Source organism: Panthera tigris, chromosome E1 (assembly GCF_018350195.1).
Source record: "Panthera tigris isolate Pti1 chromosome E1, P.tigris_Pti1_mat1.1, whole genome shotgun sequence".
Taxonomy (NCBI): Eukaryota; Metazoa; Chordata; class Mammalia; order Carnivora; family Felidae; genus Panthera; species Panthera tigris.
The window spans coordinates 59,440,194-59,466,387 of NC_056673.1; the positions used below are offsets into that span (position 1 = coordinate 59,440,194).

At 61.8% G+C, this 26,194-nt stretch overlaps 1 protein-coding gene across 1 annotated transcript in view; it reads left to right on the forward strand.

Moving 5' to 3' along the window:
* RPTOR (regulatory associated protein of MTOR complex 1) overlaps positions 1 to 19,541 on the forward strand; it is a 331,489-nt gene extending 311,948 nt beyond the window's left edge. The window contains exons 27-34 of the mRNA XM_042965566.1: positions 701 to 825; positions 3,272 to 3,376; positions 12,703 to 12,809; positions 14,115 to 14,242; positions 15,588 to 15,674; positions 16,499 to 16,615; positions 16,933 to 17,062; positions 17,762 to 19,541. Coding sequence (XP_042821500.1) covers positions 701 to 825; positions 3,272 to 3,376; positions 12,703 to 12,809; positions 14,115 to 14,242; positions 15,588 to 15,674; positions 16,499 to 16,615; positions 16,933 to 17,062; positions 17,762 to 17,830 — 868 coding nt within the window. The 3' untranslated portion in view covers positions 17,831 to 19,541. The remainder of the gene's footprint in view (positions 1 to 700; positions 826 to 3,271; positions 3,377 to 12,702; positions 12,810 to 14,114; positions 14,243 to 15,587; positions 15,675 to 16,498; positions 16,616 to 16,932; positions 17,063 to 17,761) is intronic.
* Positions 19,542 to 26,194: the final 6,653 nt, after the last annotated feature.

Consider the following 26,194-nt stretch of genomic DNA (forward strand, 5'->3'; position numbering starts at 1 on the left):
CTTAAGGGCAGGTTCTCTTTTTCATTTCTTAAAAATATGTTTACTTTCGACACAGCTTAGAGGAGGACAAGACCGTAAGATTAAGTCCACCTTGATGGTTTGTTGGGTTTAATTTTGTTACGAAAGGAAGCGACAAAGTAAATAACAAGGGAGACAGGTATCTTTCGATACCTGTCCTGGAACAGCTTACATCTGACACCAAAGGAGCTGAAGTTGACCTCAGATTCTAAACGACTGCGAGCCACCCGTACGTTTATGTTTTTAGCAGTTCCTGTGAGGTAGAAGCAGAATGTTAAAGACTCTGTAGACAGTCGTGTGTCCTAATAATTAAGGTTCTAATAGCAGTAAGCACTGTTGTTCCGATGCTCTGTGTCTGCGGGCACACGGCCAAGTCCTCTGTGTCGACCTGTGTCCATCCCGTTGTCACGGCTTCTTTCCCCCATTGGCGGTCGTGAACAGGGGTGGGCGGACCTCTCGGTGGACGGCCAGCAGAGGGACCCCAGGCCCCGGGGCGCCCCCATGCCCACCCCGAGCCAGCCCCCGGCAGCCGTGCGCTAGGGCTGTTTGTCCACGCCCTGCCAGAGCTTGTGGCTCTCGTGGCTTTGGTCGTGGCCACCCCGGCAGGTGGGGGGCGATCGCCCTGTGCATTTTGTTGGCGTCTCCCTGACGACTGACCTTCTTCCTCTCTCCTTCCCCGAAGTTTTTGGGACTGGGAGAAAGGGGAGAAGCTGGATTACTTCCACAACGGAAACCCTCGGTATACCAGGGTCACCGCCATGGAGTACCTGAACGGCCAGGACTGCTCGCTGCTGCTCACGGCCACAGGTGAGTGGGCTTTGTGGGGCCGGGTCCCCACACCCAGCGTGGAGACCCCAGCACACATTCATACACGGCCTTTTTTGATCCTGATCGTTCTTCTGCCAAGGGGCACTGCTCACAGGAACAGCCGCCGTCACCGAGGACGTGGGAGGTTTTGGAGGGAACGGGCTTCGCCCACAAACAGGGGAAGCAGGGTGACCAGTGCCGGGGGTGTCCCGGGACCGTCTCCTGCTCTGGGCAGGACCTCCCCTGACCGGGAAAGGCGCTGTCTGCCTCCGGCCCCCCGGCCCCCGTGATGCCCTCGGAGGTGAGGTGGAGGGGTCTGAAATGGGTCACTTCACATCACTCTGGAACAGGCTTCCCAGGACGCCACCCTGGGCCACAGGCGTCTGCTTTAGCGGTTTAAAGACAGGACTCCGCTGTCTCTGGGTAATGAGAGGTCACTGATGGTCTAACTGTGCTTCTTCGGGGGTGACAGACCAGGATGGGACAGGCGGGCAGGGAGAAGGGGCACACGAGAGGGGGCCAAGGTCGACATGCAGGCTTATTTCCCACATTACCCCAGTCCTGACCTCGGTCTGTCCCCGTCCTGTCATCAGCCTGGCCTGGGCCTGTCCCTGTCCTGTCCCCATCCTGTCCTGGGTCTGTCCCCGTCCTGTCGTGTCCTATTCTAGGTCTTTCCCTGTCCTGGGCCTGTCCCAATCCCGTCCCTGTCCTGGGCCTATCCCGTCCTGTCCTGTCTTATCCTTGGTCTTTCTCTGTCCTGGGCCTGTCCCCGTCCTGTCCTGGGCCTGTCCCCATCCTGTCCCTGTCCTGGGCCTGTCCCGTCCTGTCCTGTCCTGTCCTATCCTTGGTCTTTCTCTGTCCTGGGCCTGTCCCCGTCCTGTCCTGGGCCTGTCCCCATCCTGTCCCTGTCCTGGGCCTGTCCCGTCCTGTCCTGCCCTAGATCTGTCCCTGTCCTGTCCTGTCCTATCCTTGGTCTTTCTCTGTCCTGGGCCTATCTCCGTCCTGTCCTGGGTCTGTCCCCGTCCTGTCCTGGGTCTGTCCCTGTCCTGTCCTGGGCCTGTCCCCATCCTGTCCCGTCCTGGGCCTGTCCCCATCCTGTCCCGGGCCTGTCCTGTCCTGGGTCTGTCCCCATCCTGTCCTGTCCTATCTTAGGTCTTTCCCTGTCCTAGGCCTGTCCCCGTCCTGTCCTGGGTCTGTCCCCATCCTGTCCCGGGCCTGTCCTGTCCTGGGTCTGTCCCCGTCCCATTCTGTCCTATCCCTGTCCTGGGCCTATCCCCGTCCTGTCCTGGGTCTGTCCCGTCCTGTCCTGGGTCTGTTCCCATCCTGTCCCGGGCCTGTCCTGTCCTGGGTCTGTCCCCGTCCTATCCTGTCCTATCCCTGTGCTGGGCCTGTCCCTGTCCTGTCCTGGGCCTACTCTTGTCTTGTCCCTCTCTGCTCTGAGCTTGGGCCTGCCCTGTCCTGTGCTATCCTGGGCATGTCCCCATTCTGGCCCGGCCTGTGTTGGGCCTGAGCTTCTGAGCCATCAACATAGCTGAGCTGACTGCACTGGGAACACCCTTCCCTTCAGAGGGTTCCTGGGCCCCACTGTGAATGACGTACCCACGGGGAAGGGTCCTGCTGGCGGCCTCTCCCCAGGCATTGCCATCTCAGGACCACACAAAGTTGAGCCACCATCCAGATCCGTTCCCTCGGCCGCAGGCATCAGGGTGAAGGGGTGGACAAGGGCGGGGCGGTGGTGCGGGAAGCTGCAGGACGGGGCGTACTGAGCACCTCTCAGCACTGCGGAGGAGGAGGAGGGGGGAGTGATCCCCAGCACGGCGGGCGCTGGGGAGGGTCCCCAGGAGTAGGGGGTTCCAGCAGAGGAGCAGCACGAGGGCTTGGGTTTCAGAGCAGGGTAAGTTCACTGTCAAGGAGACCGGGGCCGGGACGAGCCGACGGGTGGGTGCGGGCGGGGACGGGCCAGCGGGCATCCCGTGCGGTCGTCCTCCAGGCGGGAGCCACCTCTGAGGCCACGCGTGAGGGGCCGGTGAGTCCGGAGAGCGCGGTCCGCGTGGGGCGCAGGGACACGGGTGGAGCCTCACGCTTACGCCACCGAGGCTCGCAGAACCCCGTGCTGAGTGTCCAGGGCAGGGAGGGGCGGCCCGCCCGCCTCCTGATGCAGGGAGCCCGTGGGGTCACAAGCTGAGGGCTCGGCCGGAGGTCTGACTTCGTGGTGCGAGTGAGTCACTGCAAGGAAGGGAGCCACCTGGGGCCAGAGCCGAAAGTAGGGGCGGGTCCCCCTGCGCCCAGACGGGAGTCTGAGGACGGCGACGCGCGACCGGCCCGCTGCGCCTGCGTCAGGCCGCCTCGAGGGGGACCGCGTGGTCTCCTGCCACCCAGGGGGGGCTCCCTCCCGCGTGCCGGAGGCCAGGCCTGCGTTTTCACCTCCCCCCCTTCTCTCCCCAAGATGACGGCGCCATCAGAGTCTGGAAGAACTTTGCGGATTTGGAGAAGAACCCAGAGATGGTGACCGCTTGGCAGGGGCTCTCGGACATGCTGCCCACCACCAGAGGTGGGTGCTCCCGGGAGCGGCGCGGCCCCTCACTGCCCGCCCGCCCGCCCGCCTCCCCCTGGCGGTGGCTCCCCACCGGCCGCCTCAGCTGTGAGCCGCCGCTCTCCCCCGGCTGCCCTGGAGCACTTGCAGGTCAGGAGACGCGGCCCCCCGAAGGGCTCACCGGCTGTGGGCGCACCTGCCGCACCCTCGTCCTGGGCTTGCAGCCGGCGCTGCGGGAAAGGCCTGGGGGCCGCGCCCCGTGCCCAGGCGAGCTCCCTTCGGGGGGCGAGCGCCGTGGCACGCGGGCACGTCTGTCCGGACGGCGGAGGCCGCGGACGCTCGCCCGGGTGGGGGGGCACAGCTGCCGCCGCACACCGGTCCCTCGGGGGCTCACCGTGCTGCCGTGGCACGTGGACCGTCTGGCACGGCTGGGTTCCAGAGACGCCAAGCCGCGGGGGCCACGGTCTCTCTGCTCAGCTGACAGTGAAAGCAGCTTAGTCCCCTGCCCTGTGCTCCCGGTCCGGCCTGGCTGCGACTGTGTCCGCTCCCACACGGCCCCGTCTGTGTCCGGTTGTCGTGTGGCCGTTCTCTTCACGGCCGGTCATCCGTGTGGCTCCTCTCCCCTCTGTGAGAGCGCCCGTCCTGGGGAGTTGCTTCCCAGGGAGGTGACGTCGTGAGGGAGGGGCCGCCCAGCGTCAGCCCCAGGGCCGACGTCTCCTTGTGGACTGCTTTAAAACGTCGCTGAGTTTTAATTATCTGAGGAATAAAACAGTCATCCGTATCACCCCCCACCCCCCACCACCGCCAAGGCCCAACACGGCCACTTGTGTGTCACCGGGCCTCTCGCTTCTGCCTCAGTGTTCCCAGATTAGAGCAAAAGCTTGTCTCCCGCCCGCAGCCACCCGGGAGCTCCCGGGGGAGAGACCCCAGGGAGAGAAGGGAGAGAAGGAATGGGGACGCCAAGAGCCACTCTTGTGCACCCGTGGCACCCCCAGCAGCGCCAGGCAGGGCCCTTCAGAGTTCTGGCTGTGGCCCTCAGGGGCCGTCCAGGCAGGGGCCCGAACCCCTCTCCCCGGCTCTCAAAGCTGTGTGCCCACCCCGTGTGGTTCTCCCGCTGGGCCTGCAAGCTGTCTGTTCAGGAGGAGGTGTGCCGGCCCGCCGTGTCCGTCCGCCCCGGAGCGGGTGGGCGAGGCCCGTCCTCTGAGCACGCGTGCACGTGGGGCACAGGAGGGGCCCTTGTCCGCAGGCCCAGGAGACTTGGTGTGACCAGGTGGCTGGAGAGCTGCTGGCCGGGAAGTCCCTCACGCAGCTGTCCACAGCTGGAATCCCGCGGCCAGGTCACCGTCTGGTTCCTCAGTCTGTGGCTAAGGATGGAAAGTCTTGTGAGATACGCGCAGGGTCAGCGCGCCGTCAGCTTCACGGCACCTCTGGCTCACGCGTGCACACACGTGTGCACATGTTCTGGCGTGGAGTCGGGGACGGGCTCTCCCTTCCGTGCTCCCCGCGGCCCCATCCCTGTCCTACCGACAGCACCTTCCCCACACCGGGAGCCCTCCTGGCCCGGCCACGGTGGACGTCACGGCGGCGTTTACGGGCACTCAGGCACTTGGAGGTTCCAATAGCTCGTCGGTCCGGCTTCACGGTGTGCCTCAGCTCCTTCCGATTCTCCACCTCGAGAGAGACTTTTTGGGGGGCCAGAAACCCTGGCAATTGTGTTTTCCCACTTGTCAGGTCACGTTTTGGTTGAGGTCAGCCCTTTTTCTCTGGACCGTGGCACGCTTGGCCTTGGCCACTCCCACCTGTCACCCTTCCTGCTTCTTTCTACTTGAGTGTTCTTCCAAACCTTTTGGATGGTTTGGCTCTGTTCACTGCTCTGGCTGGCCAACTAACCCTCACTCCAAACCCATCATCCTCGCCTCCTGGGAGGTCTGGCCCGAAAGGCCCCAGTCTATCTTGACTGCCAAAGCAGGCAGGTGAGTGCCTTCACTCTTGCCTGTGACCGCCCTGGCTGGGGGGCGGGCGCCTGGCCCCTGTGGTCCGCGTGGTGGCATTTGTTGTCTGGCCCGTGGCGTTCTTTGGGGCCAGCAGAGGGCTAGGGCTAGGGCTTATCCGTCCTGTCCACACATCCTCTCCCGAAGAAAAGAACACCAGCCAGCGAGCACTCAGAGGTCATGGGTTGAGTCAGGTAGCTGCATAAGGCTCTGGGACCAAATCTTAAGGAAAGCCGTTGAGAGGAATCTCCCTCGGATCCGAGGCCTCATGGTTTCACCTCCTGGGCCCCCTGACCCCGAAGGCAGGGACTCCATCCTGTGGGCTTTATTTAAGGACGTTTCATGAGAGCAGAGAAGTCGTTCCAGATCAAGATTGGTTTTTCCACCTAAACTTTTGAAAAGTAATCATTTCCAGAATTTAATACAAGTTTGTTATAGCATCTATTTCCATCTGAAAAATCCACATATAAGTTTAATGGTTACCAAAACACCCACACGCAGCTGCCCTTGGATACACAACTGTAAAACTGGGTTAGCAAACATAAAATGTGTGACGCTCTAAACGAGTCATTTTTCTCTCTTAATTTGACCGTTTGGGAACCTTGTGAGGAGACGGGGCCTCGGGAGTCCGGGCAGCGCAGATTCCAGACCCGTGATTTACAGAGTCAGGCGGAAAGGAGCCTGCCTCCCGGCCTGTGCCCGGAAGCCCTTTGCAAGGTCTGGTGCCGTCCTCCGCAGGAGGACAGACGAGGCAGTGGGTCTGGGGCCGCTGGGGGCTGAGGCGCTAAGAACAAGAAGTCCCTTCAGATCTAACGGACTTACAGTTCAGTGTTCTGTGAAGAGCTGTTTTGGTAACACGTTCCCTGCGTGTAAGATCCGGAAAGGAAAAACCGGAGCAGGAGACAGGCTTCTGCTCTTTGGGAAAGAGTACTCGAGCTTCTCAGGGAAACGGCAGGGTCGCTTTCTCTGAAAGCCTCAGGACCGCCTTCCACAGCTGGGGGCTGGGGGCAGACGAGGGGCCGGACGGCACCTGGTCTGGTCGCTTCCAGCTGCTTGGTTGTCATTCGGGGTCGGTGCCGCGGGACGGAGCCCGGGACAGGACAGGGCCCAGGCTTGTCTGTACCTCGGCAGCCCCAGAGAGCCAAGAACACGCCGTCCAGCCTGGCGTGTGTGAACGCTGACGCCAGCCCTGGGCCTTTGGTTCCCTCTTAACATTCATCCACTGGGAGCAGCCAGGAAGCAAGCAGGACGAGGACCACGAAAGCCAGGACGGTGACGGCAGAGCAGCCTCGCGCCGGCCGCTTCCGGAGCTGCTGGCCAGCCTGCGCTCGGCGTGTGCGGGAACGGGCACTGATGCAGGCCCCTGTTCCTCCAGAAACCACAGGCGGATCTAGAATCTGGAAGGGCAGCCCCCTCGGTGCAGGAGGCAGACGTGAGGGGGCCGGTGACAGCCCCACTGTGCGTGAGGCTGTGCGGGCTGGAGGGTGCATCGGCCTGGAGGCCCCCCGCTCCCTTCTCAGACAGGGTGGCTTGCCAGCCTGACCGATGGGGAACATGTCCCCATCTTCTCCCACCCCTAGAGCAGCTCTCACGTGGTCTTGGCCCATTTTCCAGATCGGAAACATAAGTTTAGGTGAAATAATTTGCTCCTGAGCAGCGTTTCCTGAGCCCAGTTTTCTGCTGCCCGACCCGCGTCTCTGAACCCGGCGATGTCTAAGAGGTGCTCGTGGGGCCATAGAGGGGGCCTGACCCCAGAGGGGCGCTCCGCACCTGTGTCCCGCGGGGAGAGTGGGGACCCCCTTGCCACAGGGCTGTGCTTCTCGCCTGTGCCCGGAGGACTGGCCCCTTGCCCTGGGGGCTCTGCACGCCTATCCTTTTGGGTTTTGTTTTCGTGCAAAACCCACCACAGAGGTCTCTCTGGCTGTGCATGCTGACGCACCTGCTTTGTCCCGGCCTTGAGAGAAGCCTTGAGGGCCCCAGAGCCCTCGTGCAGCTGCCGGTCCTGGGCTGGGCTCCCCCCTCAATCCGCACGGGTGAGGCGTCCTGTCGCTCCACACGGTGGCCAGGTGCCCTCTCCCGGGCTGCTCCCACTTCTCTGGGACCGGAGTCTGCCACGCCTGGAGTCCAGGGCCCTGCCTGGCCAGTGCTCAGGAAGCGTCCTTGGGGCAAGCTGGATGTGCAGCAAGAGGCTTGGCCGTTTTCCGTGTCTCAGAGGCCAATTTCGATGACACTGTGTCTGTTTAAAAGAGAGGAAATAACCGAGTTGTCAGATAAGCCTTTTTCTGTTTCCCTGGTGTCCATCAGGGTCAGCCTGGCAGCGCAGAAAGAACTAGACCGTAATACAGGGTGGGCCTCACTGGGGGTCCTTACTCTGCCTCGCTTCCCTCGTTTGCTCTGTAAAAGTTACCAAACCAACCTGAGCTTAGGTCCTTCACCACAGCCAGGACGGTGGAAAGATGTGCCCCCTGCAGGCTGGCCGAGGTCCCCGGGCACCCGCGTACAAGGCACCCTGTGCAACTGTCCCGTCGTTACCCTCTCCGGCGCCTCTGGAGCAGGACTGCCCGGTGCCTGGTTTTCAGGTCAGGAAACCCGCGTTGAAGAGGGGCGGTGGCTTTCTCGGCAGTGGGAGCTCCGCATCCAGGGCTGTCCCTCTGTGAAATGCGTCTCAGGGTCACAGGTTCAGAGAATATGACTGTTACCACCTTCCAGGCACTTGTACATCCTACCCGAGGTCAGATTCGTCTGCACACGCAAGGATCTGCCTGCCGGACGCGGTGCCCGGCGCTCGGGAAAACCCCGCCGTCTGCAGCACACGCACGGGTTTCTAGTCTGCTGGCTGCCCCACGCGCTCCCAGCTAGTTTCAACCGGAACTTGCTTGGCCTTCACAGAGGCTAGAGTTGAACAGGAACCAGAGCTCACGAGATCCACATCCTCTCCTCGCGGTGAGAGCCCTCGGGGGGCCGAGCGGACGCCCCGCCCGGAGCCGCCGGGCCGGACGGAAATGCGAGGCCCATGGTGTCGGCACCCAGGCGACGTATCCGAGGGCGTCTTCGGAGAGGCAGCTGAGTCAGAGCAAGATCTTCAGACTCGTGGGGTCCACCGGGAAGAACGTGCCCGGGAAGCAAGCTGCCCGCTGCCCCCTCACTCGAGCCCGGGCCTGCGTCCAGAACGACACAGAGCAAGCCCGTTTCTCTCTCCCCGTGCAGGGAGCTGCGACTCTGGTCTCCAGTCCTTGGGTTCGCCCACCCCACCCCAGACCCTCTCCGCCTGTCCACGTGGCCCCAGATCATGGTGCTGAGGCACAGGCACCATGTTCCAGACGCCATCTGGCCTACGCGCTCATTACACTGCTTCTCAGTGCCCGGCGGGGCTGGCACAGAGCGCCGGGTGGACGGCCAAGGACGTCTGCAAGCACAGGCAGTGTGCTCTCTGTCACAGCAGCGGCCACCCCGCGGGTCCACGGATCAGGGAGCCCGTGAGCCTCCGCGGCTGTGACACGGCCAGATGCGTGTCCTGTCAGGAGGGAAACCTAGTAATCAGACTCTCTAAGCTCTGTCATTGGTAGAGGCCGGGAGCTGGGCTTTCAGGTGGGCACAGAGGCGGCGGGGCACCAACCCAGCTCGTGCTCCCCCCACCCCTCCCCGAAGGCCATGGCCTACCGGCTAAAGGCCCAGGGCTTGTGGTCCGACCGCTGCACTTTTGGACGTGTGAATTTGCGTATTCTTTTTTTTTTTTTTTTTTTTTTTTTTTTGGGACAGAGAGAGACAGAGCATGAACGGGGGAGGAGCAGAGAGAGAGGGAGACACAGAATCGGAAACAGGCTCCAGGCTCCGAGCCATCAGCCCAGAGCCTGACGCGGGGCTCGAACTCACGGACCGCGAGATCGTGACCTGGCTGAAGTCGGACGCTTAACCGACTGCGCCACCCAGGCGCCCCAAATTTGCGTATTCTTTAAAAAGCCTTACAGAGTCTATACAAAGCAAATTACTTTTCATTTTCCAAATTTTACAAAGAATGCTTCTTAAAGCTGGAGCCGTTGCAGAAAACCCGGGGCCTACGTCGACCTGGGGGCCTGAGTGTAGGTGTGCACGGGGCCAGTTCTGGGTGCCCTCAGGTGCGGACTCCCCAGGAGGGGTGCAGACTCCCATGCGGACTCCCCAGGAGGGGCGGTCACACACACCTGTGCTGGCTGACGTCACCCCTACATCACCTCCCGCTCCGGCCATGCAACAAAGGGTTCTAGGGGCGCGTGGGCTCGTACACATGGCTCAGTGTTACCGCCGATCAAACCAGGGGAAGTCGTTGTCCTCAGAAATGTGCATGACCTCCAAATGTGCATCCACTTCCTGAAGCCCTAATCCCCAACATGATGGGATGAGAAGGGGGCCTTTGGGAGTGATCATGGCTTGATGAGGTCACGGTGGTTGGGCCATGATGGGGTCAGTGCTCTTGTAAGAAGAGACACCCCATCTTTCTCCTTGCCACATGGGGACATGCGAGAATGTTGCTGTCTGCCAGCCAGACCCGACCCTGCCCGCGCCCTGACCTCAGACGTCCAGCCTCCAGGACTTGGAGAAATCAGTGTCTTGTTCAAGCCGCCTGGTCCGTGGATTTTGTCCTGGAATGGCCCAGGCACGGCCAGGAGTGCAGATGATCCTTGTGTCATGAGAAGAAAATGTGCCTGTCAGTGCGGTGTGATGCCCAGTGGGTCTCGTCCAGAGAATAGTCCCCCCCCAGGGTGATCCCTTCTGGGGGGTGGCCCCTTCCGAGGATGGTCCCCAGACCGACTGCCCTGTCGTTGGCACTGACAGCTCATCACTGAGGCGCGACGCAGCTGTCCATCAGTGTGGCAGTGTCCCTCCCATGTGGGGACGGCGGCAGCCAGGGGCCCCATGCCAGTGAGCTCAGAATCACACGAAGGGAGTGGGCGTCAAATTGGCCTGGGTCAGAAGAGCCGCTGCTGGGAGAACCCGTCACGTGGCCTCCCCCGGGCCGGCCCTCCTGCCCCATCTGCGTGTCTCCCACTGAAAGGCTGCGTCCACGTCGTGTGATTGCTGGGTCTGCCAGCTCGTCGGTCCCAGGGACGTGCAGAGGCTTGCTGCGTGAAGGCATGTCGTTGTCTATTGGACGAAGACAGGCAGACCTTCCCTCCTGTGACCCATTTGTGCCCGTCCAACCTCTCCACTCTCTCACACCACACCTGACTGTCCAGCCGCATTTAGACATGGGTCTTCAGGGCCGTGAACCAGCTTCCTTTTGAGTCCTGTTTCGTCCATCTCCCTCCGTGCGAAGTTATCTGCTGCCCGGCCGTCCCTCCCTGTTGTGCACGGCCATCCGACCTTCATCACGTGAGGCTGGCGTCTCCACTGGATGAGGACATCCGGTCCCCATTATGTGAGGGACTCCAGAGAGAAGGCCCACAGGTGGACAGGGTCCGTTTCCCTCCCTACCCTGGCCCGTGGCGGGAACGGTTCCTGGGACACTGGTGAGGCAGGCCACGTCGGTCGGCCACCATTGGCCCTCCCAGGGCCGCCTGGGAGTCCCAGTGGGTGCTGGCCCACAGCCCCTCTCAGGGCCTCTGAACTGGTTCCTGAATGGTTACAGCCGAGTTTGAGTAATGATGCATGTGGACCAGCCCCGGCAGGAGGGCCCAGGGGCCCTGCCTCCGCGTACAGACAGGTGACCGTCTGGTCAAGGAGAGCAAAAGCTGGAGCCGGGTAGGGGTGTCCCGCTTGCCTTTTCTTTTTTTCTTCTTTTTCTTTCCTTTTCTAAAATTATTATTTAGATGAAATTCACATAACAGAAAATTAACCATTTTAAAGTGTTCAATTCTGTGGCATTTAGTGCAGTCATTATGTGCAACCACCATCCATCTAGTTCCAGAACATTCTCACCCCCCCAGAAGGAAACTCCATGCCCACAGATTCCATCTCTCCCTGCAGATTCTTTCACAAGCCCATGGCACTTACAAGATTTCCACAGCTGAGCCACATTGTCTGTGGTTATAAGTCTGTCCGAGGTCTGGGCCCGGCTCCCACTCCCAGCACTGCTGGGGGCGGGGGGTGGGTACCTGGTGGGGAGCCCTGTGCGCACACAGCAGGGTTGGGGTTTGAAAGGGTCATCAGGGCCTGGCGGGAGGTCCGCCACCCTAAACAGACGCAGTGGAAAGGAAGGAGGAGTTAGGTCGTCCAGCCTGAGAGCGGGGAGAACGGGGCTCCCGGGGGAGGAAGGGGCCACAGCGCCACAGAAATGAGTTTGACAAACGTGACGTCAGACTCCCGTGTGACCAAAAGAACACAAAGTTACCTCGTAAGTGACAGAACAAGACACTGGCGTCACGATACGTGTCATCACAGCACACGCGGTCCAGTGAGGAGGAATACCGCCAACACCAGCGACCGCGGGATGTGGGGCAACCTCGGTGTCCACGGACGCTGCAGATGTGGCCTGGGCTGGGGGCAGTGAACCCCAGGACGGGAGCCGCACCCCTGCCTGGGTGCCACCCTCCCGAGCGCACACAGGGGTGCGGAAGACGTCGTCGCTCGAGCCATGGTCTCCAGAATCAGGGAAGAGCGAAACAAACCGTTAAATGAGTTAACCAGACCCCTACATACAGGGTGGGATAAGTCCTCTACAGAGAACATTACAGGAAAGCGAGGTCGCTAGGAAACATACCCCTTGTGAAGTTGGTGGCGTTGATGGAAGCTGTCCTAGTTCGTGGACAGGTGCACCTGGGTGGGGGTCGCACGGAGCCCGGCTCGGGGAGATGCCCCGACCTGGGACGGTTCAGCATCAGAGTGGGCGAGTGAGGCTCGCACTGTGTCTAAAATCTTATTTATGCTTCTTTTTATACTCTCTCATCTATTCTTCTTTTCAAAAGGGCGAAATGGCAGAGAGCCTCAACCACTAGATCTGGGGGGTGGGTCAGGGATTTCTGTCGTGTTCTCTTCTGTATGTTTAAAATGTAACCTTGTTTTAACTGGGGTCCCCCCCGTGACGTTTAGGTGCCAATTTGAGGAACACTGCAGTCCCAGCGTGGGCCTCACACGCGGCCCGGTCTGCTCGACCCCAAGAAGCTGCGTCCGTGAGCTTTGACGGGGTCGAGAGAAGCGCCTCCGCGCCTGCTCTGAAGCTTTGGGACAGCTTAGACAAACGGTCCTCGGACTGCGCTGTCCCTCAGGCAGATGCCTGGGCCCAGCGGGGATCTGGAGAGGGCTCCCAACTGCTGCCCGACCCAGACTCGGGGCCTGGAGTTCTCGTGGGGTCGGGGACCCGGCCGTGGCGGTCCTTGGTGCCAGGTGGCCGCCTGGGACAGGCTCCCGCGGTGACACCGGAACATTCTGTCTCTCCAGGAGCCGGGATGGTGGTAGACTGGGAGCAGGAGACTGGCCTCCTCATGAGCTCGGGGGACGTGCGGATCGTCCGAATCTGGGACACGGACCGCGAGATGAAAGTGCAGGTGACCACAGCCCCCCGCCCTGCCCCCCCAGACAGGCCCTCCTCACAGAGGGGCGGGAACGGGGGTCCCAGCTCCCAGCGGGGAGGCAGTGCGGCCCGCCTCCAAGCCTTCAGAGGCTAATTGCCTCTTGATGCACGTCCACTGTGACACCCTGACCCTGCCTGGCAGCGTGATTAAGCCTCTGCTGGTCCTAATTACTTCCAAATGTTATTTTACCCATGCAAATTAGGGAATATCAGAAAGCAGCAGGGGGAAAGCATTTTAAATTGGAACGATGAATTATTCGACTGTGTGCTTCTTAAGGCATCTTTTATTTCCCGTTTTAATCAACAGAGCGAGTAGTGAATTGGTTTTGACCGAGACATCCTGGCGGAGAGGCCAGGGGGCAAAGGGCCGCAAACAGCTCGGGGCCACTGATACTTTGGGCAGCGGTGCCGGCTGTGGCTTGAGGCCCGGAGCTCTGTCCTCCCGGCCTCCCCGGCCCGGCCCTGGGCCTCCCGCCAAGCCCTCGGAGGGCGGGCTAGGGACAGAGAGCCGCCGTGAGGCCCTGCCACGTCATTGGTCCCTGCCAGGGGGCCACCCGGTAGAGATGACCTCTGTCCGTCCGGTGCCCGGGTCCTGCGATGGCACAGTTGGCTTTTGTCACACTTACTTCCCGGGGCCCCTGCGGCCCTCCTGTTGCAGCGTGGACCCCCTCACCGCCCCCCCCCCCATGCTCACAACCCTTACTCAGGAGTCTGTGCCCCCAGAACACGTCTTCAGCTCAGCCACCTGGGTGTGTCTCGTCCAGTGTCTTGTTGCCTTGGATCAGATTCCAGTCCCGTACGTGTCGGATTTCCTTCCTGTGTGCCCACTGGCAGCAGACCTCCAACAACGGGAGAGCACTTTCCCTCTCGTGCGGCCTTTTGTCTCCCGCTCTTTCCTGCCGAGCATTCGTCACCCCCTGGCCTTTTCTAGCATTTACAGCTGCCGGGAGGAGAGGCGAGGAGGCAGAGCTCCCGGGGCCCTTTCCCGAACTAATTCGGAGGATCCCTTTCTACCAAAACGTGCTTCCGCTCTAGGAAAGAGGGAGACACCCGAAAGCTTGGCCCCGAGAGCCGTTCCCGGAGATGTGTGCGGCTGGGGACCGGCTCTCGGGTGGGTGTGGGCCTGACTCAGCCCGGGTCCCCCACCAGTTCCTCGGGCTCCGTGGGCCTTCGCTGGCTTCCCCACTGGAGGAGGCGGCGGGGGCCCCTGACTCTGGGAGGGCATGGCGCGCCAGGCTGCCGCAGGTGGGCTCACCGCGGTCCCTGTGCTTGGCTCCAGGACATCCCCACGGGCGCTGACAGCTGCGTGACAAGCCTGTCCTGCGACTCCCACCGCTCCCTCATCGTGGCTGGCCTCGGCGACGGCTCCATCCGCGTTTACGACCGGAGGATGGCACTCAGTGAATGGTAATCCGGCCCCCACCCCCCGCCCCCCCTCACCAGCACCCCCAGACGATGTGGGCACACTGCCGCCGCCCTTCTGGGCCCGGAACGAGCCCCCCCACCTCAAGCCCACAGGGCCACATTCCGATGGCACGCGGAGTAGGAAATCAGCGGGGAGGGGGCCTGGCAAGGCCCTGTCCTCCGTGAGCTCGGTTTCCCTCCTGCATGAGGTACGTGGCCAGGGAGACTGTCAGGGAGCGTCCACAAGGGCACCGTGCAGCACTGAGCCACCTGCGTGGTCATGACTGCCCCAGGGACCGCCACTCAGTCCCAGGCCAAGGGCCAGGTCGGGCCGGGCTGGTGGGCAGGAGCTGAGGTACAGGTGGCAGTCACTCGCCCGAGCCCCACGGCTGGCAAACAGCAACACAGTCTCCTGGGGACCCCGGCACAATGTGCTTATTCACACCCACCCTGCCCCCAAAACCTGGGCCGGCCTCCAGGGGTGACGGAGTGGCGGCAGGTGGGCAGGTGCGTGGCCGCGGGGCCAGGGGAGCCCCGTGAGACCAGCCACCAGGCGGGCTGTTTGCCGCAGAGGCGGGTACTGGGGCGAGCCGGGCCACGTCAGGCGGGGCCTCCCAGCACAGACCCGAGGCTCAGCGGCACCTCTGCAGAGGGTCCCCCGGAGAACGGGCACCACTGCAGGAAGCAGCCATCGTGGTGGGGGGCGGGAGGGGGGGCCGGCCGAAGTGACCACCCCGAACCCACTAACTGTGCGCTTTCGAAGGGGGCACGTGAGTCACACCTCCGTCAGGCCGTCGTGTTAAACAGCTACCGGGCAGGCACTAAACTGGCAAATTGGCCCCAAAAGAGCCGAGGGTCGTGGAGTGGCCCTGCCGCCGAGGCCGGTGACCCGGGGCTGTCCGCGCACCACACCTGTGACCTGGGGCTCGCTGTGAGCCCTGTGCGTCCTGCCCACCAGGGCTGTGTTTCAGTAGCTTCTCAGTTGGGGTCCTCATTCCCGACCCCCAGAGTCTCGGGGTGGCCAGTGCTCAGCGTGGTGCCCTGTCCGGGGAGCTCCGGGGCAGCCGTGCCGTGGTCCCGGCGGGGGGGGCCCGACCGCGTCCCGACATCACGGTGAATGGTGGGTGTGGGCGACTGACCCCGGCGCACGGCAGATCCTGACAGCCGTGAATAAACCCGCGGTTTCTCTCTGCTCAAAATGAAGTCGCGCCCTTGGCTTCTCAGCTCCCGCCCCTGTCCCGCAGCGGGCAGTGAACGGGCACCGCTGCCCCCCTCCCCACCCCTGCCGGCAGCCCCCTCCCCGGCCTAGGCAGCCGCCCGGGCTCTGACCCCATCGTCCTCCCTCCAGCCGCGTCATGACGTACCGGGAGCACACGGCCTGGGTGGTGAAGGCCTACCTCCAGAAGCACCCCGAGGGCCACATCATGAGCGTGAGGTAATGAGCAGGAATGTTTATGAGACATTCTGCTGTGCAAACATTGTTTTCTCCTCCGTTTAAAATATGTCCACGGTGTTTAAACAGCCGGGAAAGGATGGCATGTGAGGGCAGTGATTAACCTCCACTCCGGGACTGGCCAGAAAGGTCAGGGGCAGCGGGAGGGCAGGGACACCCGGGTCCTCCCACTGGCAGCGGGAGGCCTGCTCGCTGGAGGCTTGCGGGGTGTGCGAGGGAGAGGGGCGGGCACCTGCCAGCCCTTGGCTGCGGGATATCCGCGTCGAGTCATCGGCTACCCATAAATCCGTTTCTGCTGCCCGCTAAATCCTGTACTGAGAGCAGCGAATATTTATGTGCCTGTTAAGGGACAACAAAATGTAATTTACTGCTACAAAGACACCATTTCTTCAAAGAGATGCTGTTTCCCTTGTTTGTAATATAAAAACAGAACATCGCTCTTAGAATGACGCCCACCGGAGACCAAGGGCAGGAAAGGCGGCCTCCAGGGGTGACGTGCGGCCTCCCGGCCTCCCCCCCTCCCCGTCCTGTAACCGCATCCCTGGCTGCAGAGAATCTAATCTCCGGGACTAGAAATGAAACCAATAACTCACATCCTCCCCCGTGTCTTCACTTACTGCTACTTCCTGCCTTAGAGGCAGGGCTCTTTGTGGCCTCGGAGAGGAGTCTGGGGGCGGGGGGGGGGGGGGGGGGGGGAGGGCTTGGCGCCAGTCCAGGTCGTGAAGGCCGGTGGGGCGGGGTGGGCGTGTGCTCTGCCTCGGGGGCTGGCCCGCCCCGGCCTCACCGGAGTGACCCTTTGCCAACAGTGTCAACGGAGACGTGCGCTTCTTCGACCCTCGGATGCCGGAGTCTGTGAACGTCCTTCAGATCGTGAAGGGGCTCACGGCCCTCGACATCCACCCCCAGGCAAACCTGATCGCCTGGTAGGTGCCAAGCTAAGAGAAGATGAGGGCCCTTTCCCGCCCAGACCATCTCAGAGCACCCAAAGTCAGCCTCGGGCCTCCGTGTAAACAGCAGGCGCTATGCCCCCTCTTGCCTGGGAAGGAGAGCACGCCGGAGCCACATAATTGTGGGGCCCTTCGTGCCTGGGTGATGGCGGGCAGGTCAGCCCCGTGTCTGGGACGGGGCCGATGTAGGAAGAGAGAGGGCCACCTCCCCACCTGCACCGAGCCCCGCCTCTGCCTTGCCTCTGGGCCACCACCCCAGCCGGAAGGCTAACGCCAGACCCTCTTGTGTGCAGCGGCTCCATGAACCAGTTCACGGCCATCTACAGCGGGAACGGGGAGCTCATCAACAACATCAAATACTACGACGGGTTTATGGGCCAGCGCGTCGGGGCCATCAGCTGCCTGGCCTTCCACCCGCACTGGGTCTGTATCTGCACACAGGGCCGGGGGCGCCGTGGGAGGGGTGGGGGGACGCAGGGACACAGGGCAATACGGAGGGTCCTGCAGGAATAGCAGGGGGGCATGGGGACTGGAGGCTACACGGGAGGGACGGGGGAACTCGGGACGGGCAGGTGGGGCTACAGCCTGGCCCCGCCCCACAATCAGCCCGCAGGGCGCCCCAGGCCTCCCCCTCCCCGTGTCTGAGAATGGCACGAAACCAGATCTTCTTGGGTCCTAGGGTCTCGGGGCGTCGTGGCCCCCAAACTGCCTCCAGAAGCAGCACCGGGTTCCCCCATCAAGCAGGGAATTGTGGGCTACACGCACAGGAGACCGCCCTGCCCTTCCCATCACCTTTGGCCCCTGCACTGACACCAGCCCTGGAGAAACCTTGCAGTGAGGGGGGGCCGGGGCACCCCGCCCAGCCTGTGCTTCTCAGGGAGGAGCAGCCCAGATCTGTGACGCACGCCCATCCCTTACGATCGTTCCCCTAGTCTGTGGTTTCTGCCAGCAGCCCTCATGAGGTGCGGGGCTCTGGTCCTTGGAACCGTCCCCGCAGGGAGCCGTGGGGAGCCCGAGAGTCCCTGCTTCGGGTTGCGGGGCCCATGCTGAGAGCCGCGGTGGGGTGGGGGCGAAGAAGGCCCATGGCGCCCGCCCGCTCACCTGCCCTGCTCTCCTCCACAGCCTCACCTGGCCGTGGGCAGCAACGACTACTACATCTCCGTGTACTCGGTGGAGAAGCGGGCCAGATAGCGGGCGCCCCTCCTGCCAGGCCTCCATGTACATAGTGGACCCGCCGCGCCACCCTCCACACTGGTCCTGACCTGCTGCCGAGGGCTCCAGGAGGCCCCTCGCTGTCTGTCTGTGCGTCTGTGGTCGCTGTCACGCCCAGGAGCCCAGGGAAGGGGGCTCTGGTAGAGTCCTGCCGTGTGACAGCCCGGGGACAGCCGCAAACGTCCCAGCACCCTTCCCGTCCTGTTTTGCTTCTGAGGTTTTTAAAGGGAAACACACTCGTTCTACTTGGCGAGGGACCCGAGCACTGGCTCCACGAAAGCTCCGAGACAGAAGCCGTTCCCCAGGGCTCAGCCACCCTGGCGGACGGGGCAGCGCTGGGGCTCACGTAGGTCTCTGGGTTGCCGCCTGGCCGTGAGCCAGCCCGGGCCGCATTCCCCTGGCTGCAAGCTAGCCGGCCCGTTTTCTGCACACGCGCTCCTGGGGGGTTTCCAAGCGGGCTGGGAGAGGCGGGAGGTTCAAGAGACAGAGCCCACACGCACAGAAGGAGACAGCCCAAGCCTCCTGCCAACCGCCAGTCCTTGCCCACGGGGGCCCTTCGTGGCCAGACCGTAGGAGGGCCGGCGCTGCCCCTCCCCCACACAGCCCACCTTCCCTGCACAAGCCCCAATCACCACAGACCCGCTAGCAGGAGGGGCCTGTGGCTTTCGACATGTGTGGCCAGTCCTTGGCGATTTGGCCACCACCCTTAGGCCACAGGGCCTGCCTCTCTCAAGTGCTGCTGTTCCCCAGGCAGGTGCAGTGACAGCCGCTCAGGCCTGTGGCCTCCCCATACGGGTGTACATGCATGTGCAGGGCCCGTGGTCTCCACACTGGAACCAACACAGAGTACGCACTTGTGTGGCCCCGCGGCCTCCTCGCCTGGTGCACCACATGCCTGCACGTGGGCAGAGGCAGCCGGGGCCCCGGTGCCTGTGGGTGAACCGTGGACCGTCTTTGCCGCCACTTGCTGGTGCGACCGAAGTTCACGTCTTGCAGTGAGTAAAGCAGAAAAGTTGCTTGGTGATTGCGTTAGCACGTGGCAGGGCATCTGCGCATGTCCGCACACAGGTGTGCGCGTGTGTCTGCCCGTATCCGGGCACAACCTCGGAGCCACGGGGACGGTTTAGCCCCAAGAAGGACAACAGAGAACGTGCTGAGCGATTACAAACAGCGCTTGTAAAACAAAACCACAATGATGATATTCTGAAAAGCATTTTTTCCATTTTTCCTTGGGAATCAAGATTATTCAGATAGAGCAGTGAGCTGGCTTAACTAATTCTGCCAATAAGAGGCCATAACGGGAATGTGCGTCCCAGCGGTGACGAAGTTTAGGTGCCCTACCCAGGGGCGCCTTCCGGGGACGGCGCTGCCCGGGCTCTGCGGCCGCGGGATGCCGGTGTGCCCCGGGAGCCGGCTCCGGGACAGGGTCCGCGCCCGGCAGCTGACCCCCGGGTGGATGTGGTGCAGGGGACTGCACGCCGCCGGGCGGGGCCTCCTGTGCCCCCTCTCGGAACCGCCGCGCCGCGGCCCGCTGGGCCATCCCGGGTCTGAAGCGAAAATCCAATCATGGAGTTAACCGGGGCTCCACGGAGTACGCCCTGAAAGTTCGTTTATCTCTATTTATTTTACCAAATGAGAATTGCGGAGTGAAAGAGCAAACGACAACTGTTCATGACAATAAACAAGTGCAGAGGTGACCGCTGCGGCCTTGTGGCTTGTGGGGGGGGCGGGGCTGGGGCCGGCCGTCTGGGGCCTGGGGGCGGGGTCTGCGGGGGTGGGGCGGGCTGGCTCAGGAGGGGGCGGGGCCTGTGGGGGTTGGGGCGGGCTGTCTCGGGAGGGGGCGGGGCCTGGGGCGGGGGTGGGGTCTGCGCGGTGGGGCGGGGCCTCTCCCCCTTGGTTCGGCCCCGCCGGTGCCTCAGCTCCTCTCAGAGCCGCCCCGCGAGTGGGCTCCCGCCTGCGCGCGGGAAGAGCCACTCTACTCGGAGGGGGACGAGCCCAGGCCCACAGGGGCCCCCGCTGCCCCTTCCTGCCGCCGTGGTTAAACGACACAACTCGCCGCCCTGCGGCCGGAGGCGGACACAGTTTGTCCTTCCCCGGGCCTGGGCCTGCGCCCCCCCCCGCGATGGCACGGCCCACCACGTGGGGGCCTGGATCCTGGGGGCGGGTGTCCCTGAAGAAGCGAGTCAGCAGGGCCACAGAGCGAGTGGGAGCAAGTGGTTCCCGACACTCAATCTACCTCACACCTCACGGGTCTGGCCTCCTGGACACCAATTAGGGACAGGCTCTTGTCACCCCCTGGGGACAGCAGGTGGGGGCCCAAGAATTAAGTAACTCACGAAAGCCACGCCCATTGGGTGGGGGCAGGAACTGAGGAAGGACCCAACTCAGGCATCCTGACCCCAAGGCCTCTTGACCTTCACTCCACCAAGGGGGCGGGGCTGCGTGGGGCTGGGGTGCATCTAAGGTCCTAGTGAGCTTCGCGCACCAGCCCCAAAAGGGGGAACGATGGGGACGATGGATGCGCGGGGTGCAGCGAGGGACGTGCCTGTGCGCTCACGTCATCCCCGCGGCCGGCAGAGCCACCAGCCCTGCTGCGGCCCGCACGGACAAGGGGCCACGTGACTCCCGAGGCGCAAGATCACCATCACTGCCCGCTGAGGGTCTTCCTGGAGAAGTCACCGCCCGCTAAGCACTGGTTGGTTCTGCCGAGGTGAGGGGCTCCGGGGGGTTCTGTGTGGGTCCTTGTTCTGGAAGGAACGTCCGCACCATAGCAGCGCAGGGGCCCCGGCACCAGCGAAGGCAGGAGTGGGCTCAGGAGGCTCTGGGCAGGGTCCTCGGGGCAGCCGAGGTGGCCTGCCGCAAGGGGCACATGGGAAAGGAAGGGGCCAGGTCTTGGAAACAGTACTGTGGGTCCCCAGATTGGTGACACCCCTGTGCTGGCCCCCTGTGGCTGCTGCAGCAGACCACCACCCCTGTGCCGCCGGAAGCGCAAGCACTACTCGGGTCTGGGGGGGGCCCAGGCGCCTCCCGGGGCTAAAACCAAGGGGTGAGCAAGGCTCCTTCCGGAGGAGCCTGGGGACGTTCCATTTTCCCGCCTTTCCCAGCTTCCGGGATCTGCCTGGGTCCCTGGCTCGAGAAACTTCTTGTGTCACATGGCTCTGACGCTGACCCTGTCCCCTCTTCCACTTTTAAGGGCCCTGGGTGACAGTCTCCCCAGGTCACCGGCGACTGCTGCCCGGCCTCACCGCGATCTGCAACATCCCTTTGGCCGCCATGGCCCGGAGTCACGGCTCCCAGAGTAGGACACGGACATCCTTAAGGGGCTTTGATCTGCTGACCACTCCCTCTTTCTACAAGACTCGGGGCAAAGACCCCCCACCAGGCAGAGCCCCCCGAAATACAGGGGGTCCTCAGCCAAGGTGGCCGCTGGGATGGGAAGGGAGACGTCTGTCCTGCTCTCGGTGGGGGGAAGGGGTGGAAAGGTGCATTGAGCCCCGAGCCTGCCCCCAGGACCCCCAGGAGTGGCTGCGCCCCTCTGTACCGGCTGGCGGAGGCTGGACCCAGAGCGCAGCGCCTGCTCGCCAGCCTGCCGCAGGTGGGGAGGGCAGCCGTCACCATGCAAACCCGGGGGTCTGAGCAATGCAGTTCCTGAACCAACCGGGTGACGTTTGTTTTAAACAAGAAGGATACCCAGCCTTCCTGCGCCTGTGCTTCCGCAGGGAAAGTAATATTTTCCTATCAACATCAGTATTTCCGTCTCCGGGACTTGAGTGCAAACCGAGTGCCCATAAAAATGAAAGATGGACGCGCGGGGTGGGAGATGGCCATGGGGGGGGGGGGGGGGGGGGGGGGGGGGGGGGGAGGGGGAGAGAGGTGCGCCAGGACCCTACAGGTGACTCGCCCCCCAGGCCCAGTCCCGCAGCACCCTCGAGCCCGGGAGAGGGGACAAGAGCTTCCTGGGGGAGTGACATCTCGTGAGTTCGTCCTGCTGGGCCAGGCTCTGCTCCAGGGTCACCTGGAGCCACCACGCGGGGCAGCTATGGGCCCTAAGGTCCGTCCTGGGTCAGGAGTTTTCTGCGCAGGGCCATCTGAGGAGCCTCCCCGAGGCTGTGCTCACCTCGGTGCTGACTATGCACACGGGCGAGCAGGAGGTGCAAAGGCATGGGCTCGCCCGCTGTCGCGCCTGGCTGCCACGTGTCCCCGTGGGGCCACGACATGCGTGCATACGTGTGCGTGCAGGTCTGCCTGCGCGTGCGTGCGTGCGTACGTGCGTGCATCCCCACGTGCCTCGGCGACTCCAGTCTCGCGATGACAGGCCCTGCAGGAAGCGTGTGGGAAGAGCTGGTCTGGGGGATTCATTACAGGCCGGGGCTGGCGACGGCCCGTCCGGTGGACCGTCCACAGCGAGCAGGGGGACCGCCCCCCACAGAGCCATCAGCCCCTTCTCCTGAAGGGGGGGCAGACCCCTCGCCAGCCCTGCCCCGCCAGGCAGGTGGCCCGGCTCCAGGGGTTAGGACAGAGCTGTGAAGAGACTTTAAATTACTGCCTGTTGTCCGTCCCTGAGCTGATCTGTTTCCGGGGCCTGGGGCATTCTATCACCGTGTCCGCAGCAGCAGCAGCAGCAACAGCAAGGAGAGAAAAAGCCCCTTGGAAATCAATTCCAGCCCCTTTGGCAGGGCTGGGCCTTCACCCGCTGGTGAGGGGTGGGCTTTGTGTCTCCAAGACAGGCCCTGCGGTCCCCACCCACCTCTCTAGCCAGAACATCCTGGGGAAGGGCTGCCCCTGAGACACTCCCCCCACCAAGCCCCAGTCTAGGCAGGGGCTTCCCAGAGTAGCCCCCCACCCGTGGTGGGAAGGGGCTGGGGGTGTGACACGGAAGGGCCAGGCCCAGAGCTTGTCCCCAGCACCGTGCTGTGACCCTGCCATCAGGACAGACACCCTGGGGGCCTTTCCCCTCACTGGAGGGCCCAGACCAGGTCCTTCCAGCCACCCGGAGGCCCAGCCATGCACAGGCCCCCTGGTCCCTGAGACCTCAGCCCTGACCCCTCCCCCCCCCCAGGGAGGGGAGGGGGGTTAGAAGGCAGAGGCCAGCAACAACTACACCTGAAGGCAGAGCAGAACCCATGTGGATTCGTTTTTCCTTTTTGCCATTTCCCAGCACTTTTTTGGGCTGAGGGAGGAGCAAATGACACAGCAACTAAGGAGCAGCCGGGAAAGGAGTGAAAAAGCCAACCCAGCAGCGTCCAGAACAGAAGCCCTGGAACAAATTTGACCAAGGAGATAGAAGGCTCACACGCCGAGGACCACAGCACATCGCTGGAGGCAGAGGTGACCGAAACAGAGTCGCTCTGCACCCAAGGGTACGAAGGCCCCGCGTGGGGAGGCGGCACCACCACCACCACCACCCCCCCCCCGCGGCGATCTGGATTCGGGGCGATCCCTATCAAAGTCCCAGTCGCCTTTTTGCCGAACCGGGAAGACCAACCCTCAAATGCGCGTAGAATCGCGACGGGCCCCAAAGAGCCAGGACGATAATGAAAAATGACAAGGTAGAGGATCGGTATTCCCTTTTCAAAACTCACCGCAAAGCTCCAGCGATCCAAACTCTGGGCCTCCAGACCACGGGACGGAGAGCCCGGAAGTGAACTCGAACATCTACGGCAACTGCCTTTCAACAGGGCGACAGAACCACTTCGTGGGGAAAACGGTGTTTCAACAAATGGCGCGGAGACGGCTGGCCGTCCACGTGCCAAGCAGTGAAGGTGGGCTCCTGCCTCACACCACGACCCAAAACCTGCCAGATGAGTCAATGGCATAAACGTAAGAACTGAAACCGTAAGACTCCTTAGGGAATAACATAGGGTGGCAGGTTTGGGGGTTTGACACCAGAGGCACATGCAGCAAAAGAAAAAGGTACCTGGACATCATAAAAATGACAAAGTTTGTGGGGCACCTGGGTGGCTCAGTCTGACTTTGGCTCAGGTCGCGATCCCACAGTCCGTGACTTCAAGCCCCGCATCAGGCTCTATACTGACAGCTCAGAGCCTGGAGGCTGCTTGAGATTCCGTGTCTCCCTCTCTCTCTGCCCCTCCCCCATTCTCTCTGTCTCTCTCAAAAATAAATAAACATTTTAAATTTTTATTTTTTTTTAATTTTTTTTTTTAACGTTTATTTATTTTTGAGACAGAGAGAGACAGAGCATGAACGGGGGAGGGTCAGAGAGAGGGAGACACAGAATCCGAAACAGGCTCCAGGCTCTGAGCCGTCAGCACAGAGCCCGACGTGGGGCTCGAACTCACGGACCACGAGATCATGACCTGAGCCGAAGTCGGCCGCTTAACCGACTGAGCCACCCAGGCGCCCCACGTTTTAAAATTTTAATAAATAAATGAAACAACAAAGTTTGTGCATCAAAGACATTACCAGGTATGTTAAAAAAGAGAACCTACAGAAGAAGTTTCTGGAGAAAATGTTTGCAGATCACATATACCTGATAAGGGTTTAATATCCAGAACACGTAAAAAAGGTCTCACAACTCAACAGCTGAAAGACAGACAACCTGATTCAAAAATGGGCAAAGACCTTGAATAGGCATTCTCCCAAAGGAGGTACACGGATGGCCAGCAAGCACACAGAGAGATGCTCAGCGTCGTTAATGTTAGGAAAATACAAATCAAAACCACAGTGAGATACCACCCCACACCCCCTGGACCAGCCAGAACCAGAAACACAGGATGCAGCTAGTGCTGTCCGGGATGTGGAGAGAGCGGAGCCCCAGTCCACGGCCAGAGGGACACAAAACTGTGCGGCTGCTGTGGAAAAACCCGGTGCTTCTCAGGAACCTGGAGTTACTGTGTCACTCGGGGATTCTACTCCTAGATATACACCCCAGAGAAACGGAAACATGTGTCCACGTAGGCACGTGTTCTGGGCAGTGCTACTCACCACAGCCAAAAGGTAGAATCAACCCAGAGGTTTGAACAGATAAACAAAAGCGGTGTCTCCACACAATGAAATTGTACTCGGCTCTGAAAAGGAAGTGCTCACACAGGCTGCCCAGTGGATGGACGTGGAAAGCTTGCCGAGTGAAAGAGGGCAGATGCAGAAGGCCATGTAGTGCAGAATTCCTCTTTTTTTTAATGTTTATTTATTTATTTTGAGAGACAGAGCACACACACGCGAGTGGGGAGGAGGCACCGAGAGAGGGAGAGAGAGTGAATCCCAAGCGGGCTCCATGCTGTCAGCACAGAGTCCAACGCACGGCTGGATCCCTTGAGATCGTGACCTGAGCCGAAATCAAGTTGGACGCTTAACCCACTGAGCCCCCCCCGGTGCCCCTGGAATTCGTCTTTTATGAAATATCCAGAATCTGCAAATCCACAGAAACAGATCAGCAGTTACCAGGGGCTGGGGGAGGGGGACTGGGCAGTGCCTACTGAATGGGTGTGGAGTGCTTTTCTGGGGTGGGGAGAATGTTCTAGAACTACATAGAGGTAGTGGTTGCACAACATTGTGAATGCACTAAATCGTTCATTTTTCTTTTATTTATTTTGAGAGAGACAGAGCACGTGTGAGGGAGGGGCATAGAGAGAGGGGGAGAGGGAGAATCCCGGGCAGGCGGTGAGCCATCAGTGCGCAGTGCCCCACGTGTGGCTCACACCCACAAAAATGTGAGATCACAACCTGAGCCGACATCAAGAGTTAGATGCTTATGGGGCACCTGAGTGGCTCAGTCCGTTAAGTGTGTGACTTCGGCTCAGGTCATGATCTCAAGGTTCATGAATTTAAGCCCCGTGTTGGGCTCTGTGCTGACAACTCAGAGCCTGGAGCCTGCTTTGGATTCTGTGTCTCCCCCTCTCTCTGCCCCTCCCCTGTTCATGCGCGTGCTCTCTCTCTCTCTCTCTCTCTCTCAAAAATAAACATCAAAAAAAAAAAAAAACCCGACAGATGCTCAACCAACTGAGCCACCCAAGCGCCCCTGAATTGTTCACTTTAAAAGATGAATTGTGTGCTATGTGAATTTCACCGCAATAAACGACAAGACAAAATAAATGACAAGACAAAGTGGTGGGAGAAAACGTGGCTCGAGAGCGGGGCTTTGGGTTGACCCAGGTTTGAATCGGGGCTTTGCTTGCAGGAAATGGAAACTCTGCTAAGACCACGCGGATCAAGAGGGAGGGCCGGGCTGCGGGGGCGTGGCTGGGCCAGTAAGGCCAGGACTCTGGGGACACGAAGGGCCCGGAGGCATCTCGGAGGAGGACCTGCCCAGACCGGGCAGCCCCAGGGCCCTGCCGCTGTAGAGGCTCGAAGCCCACAGCCCCGGCACCAGGCCCTCGGGTCACT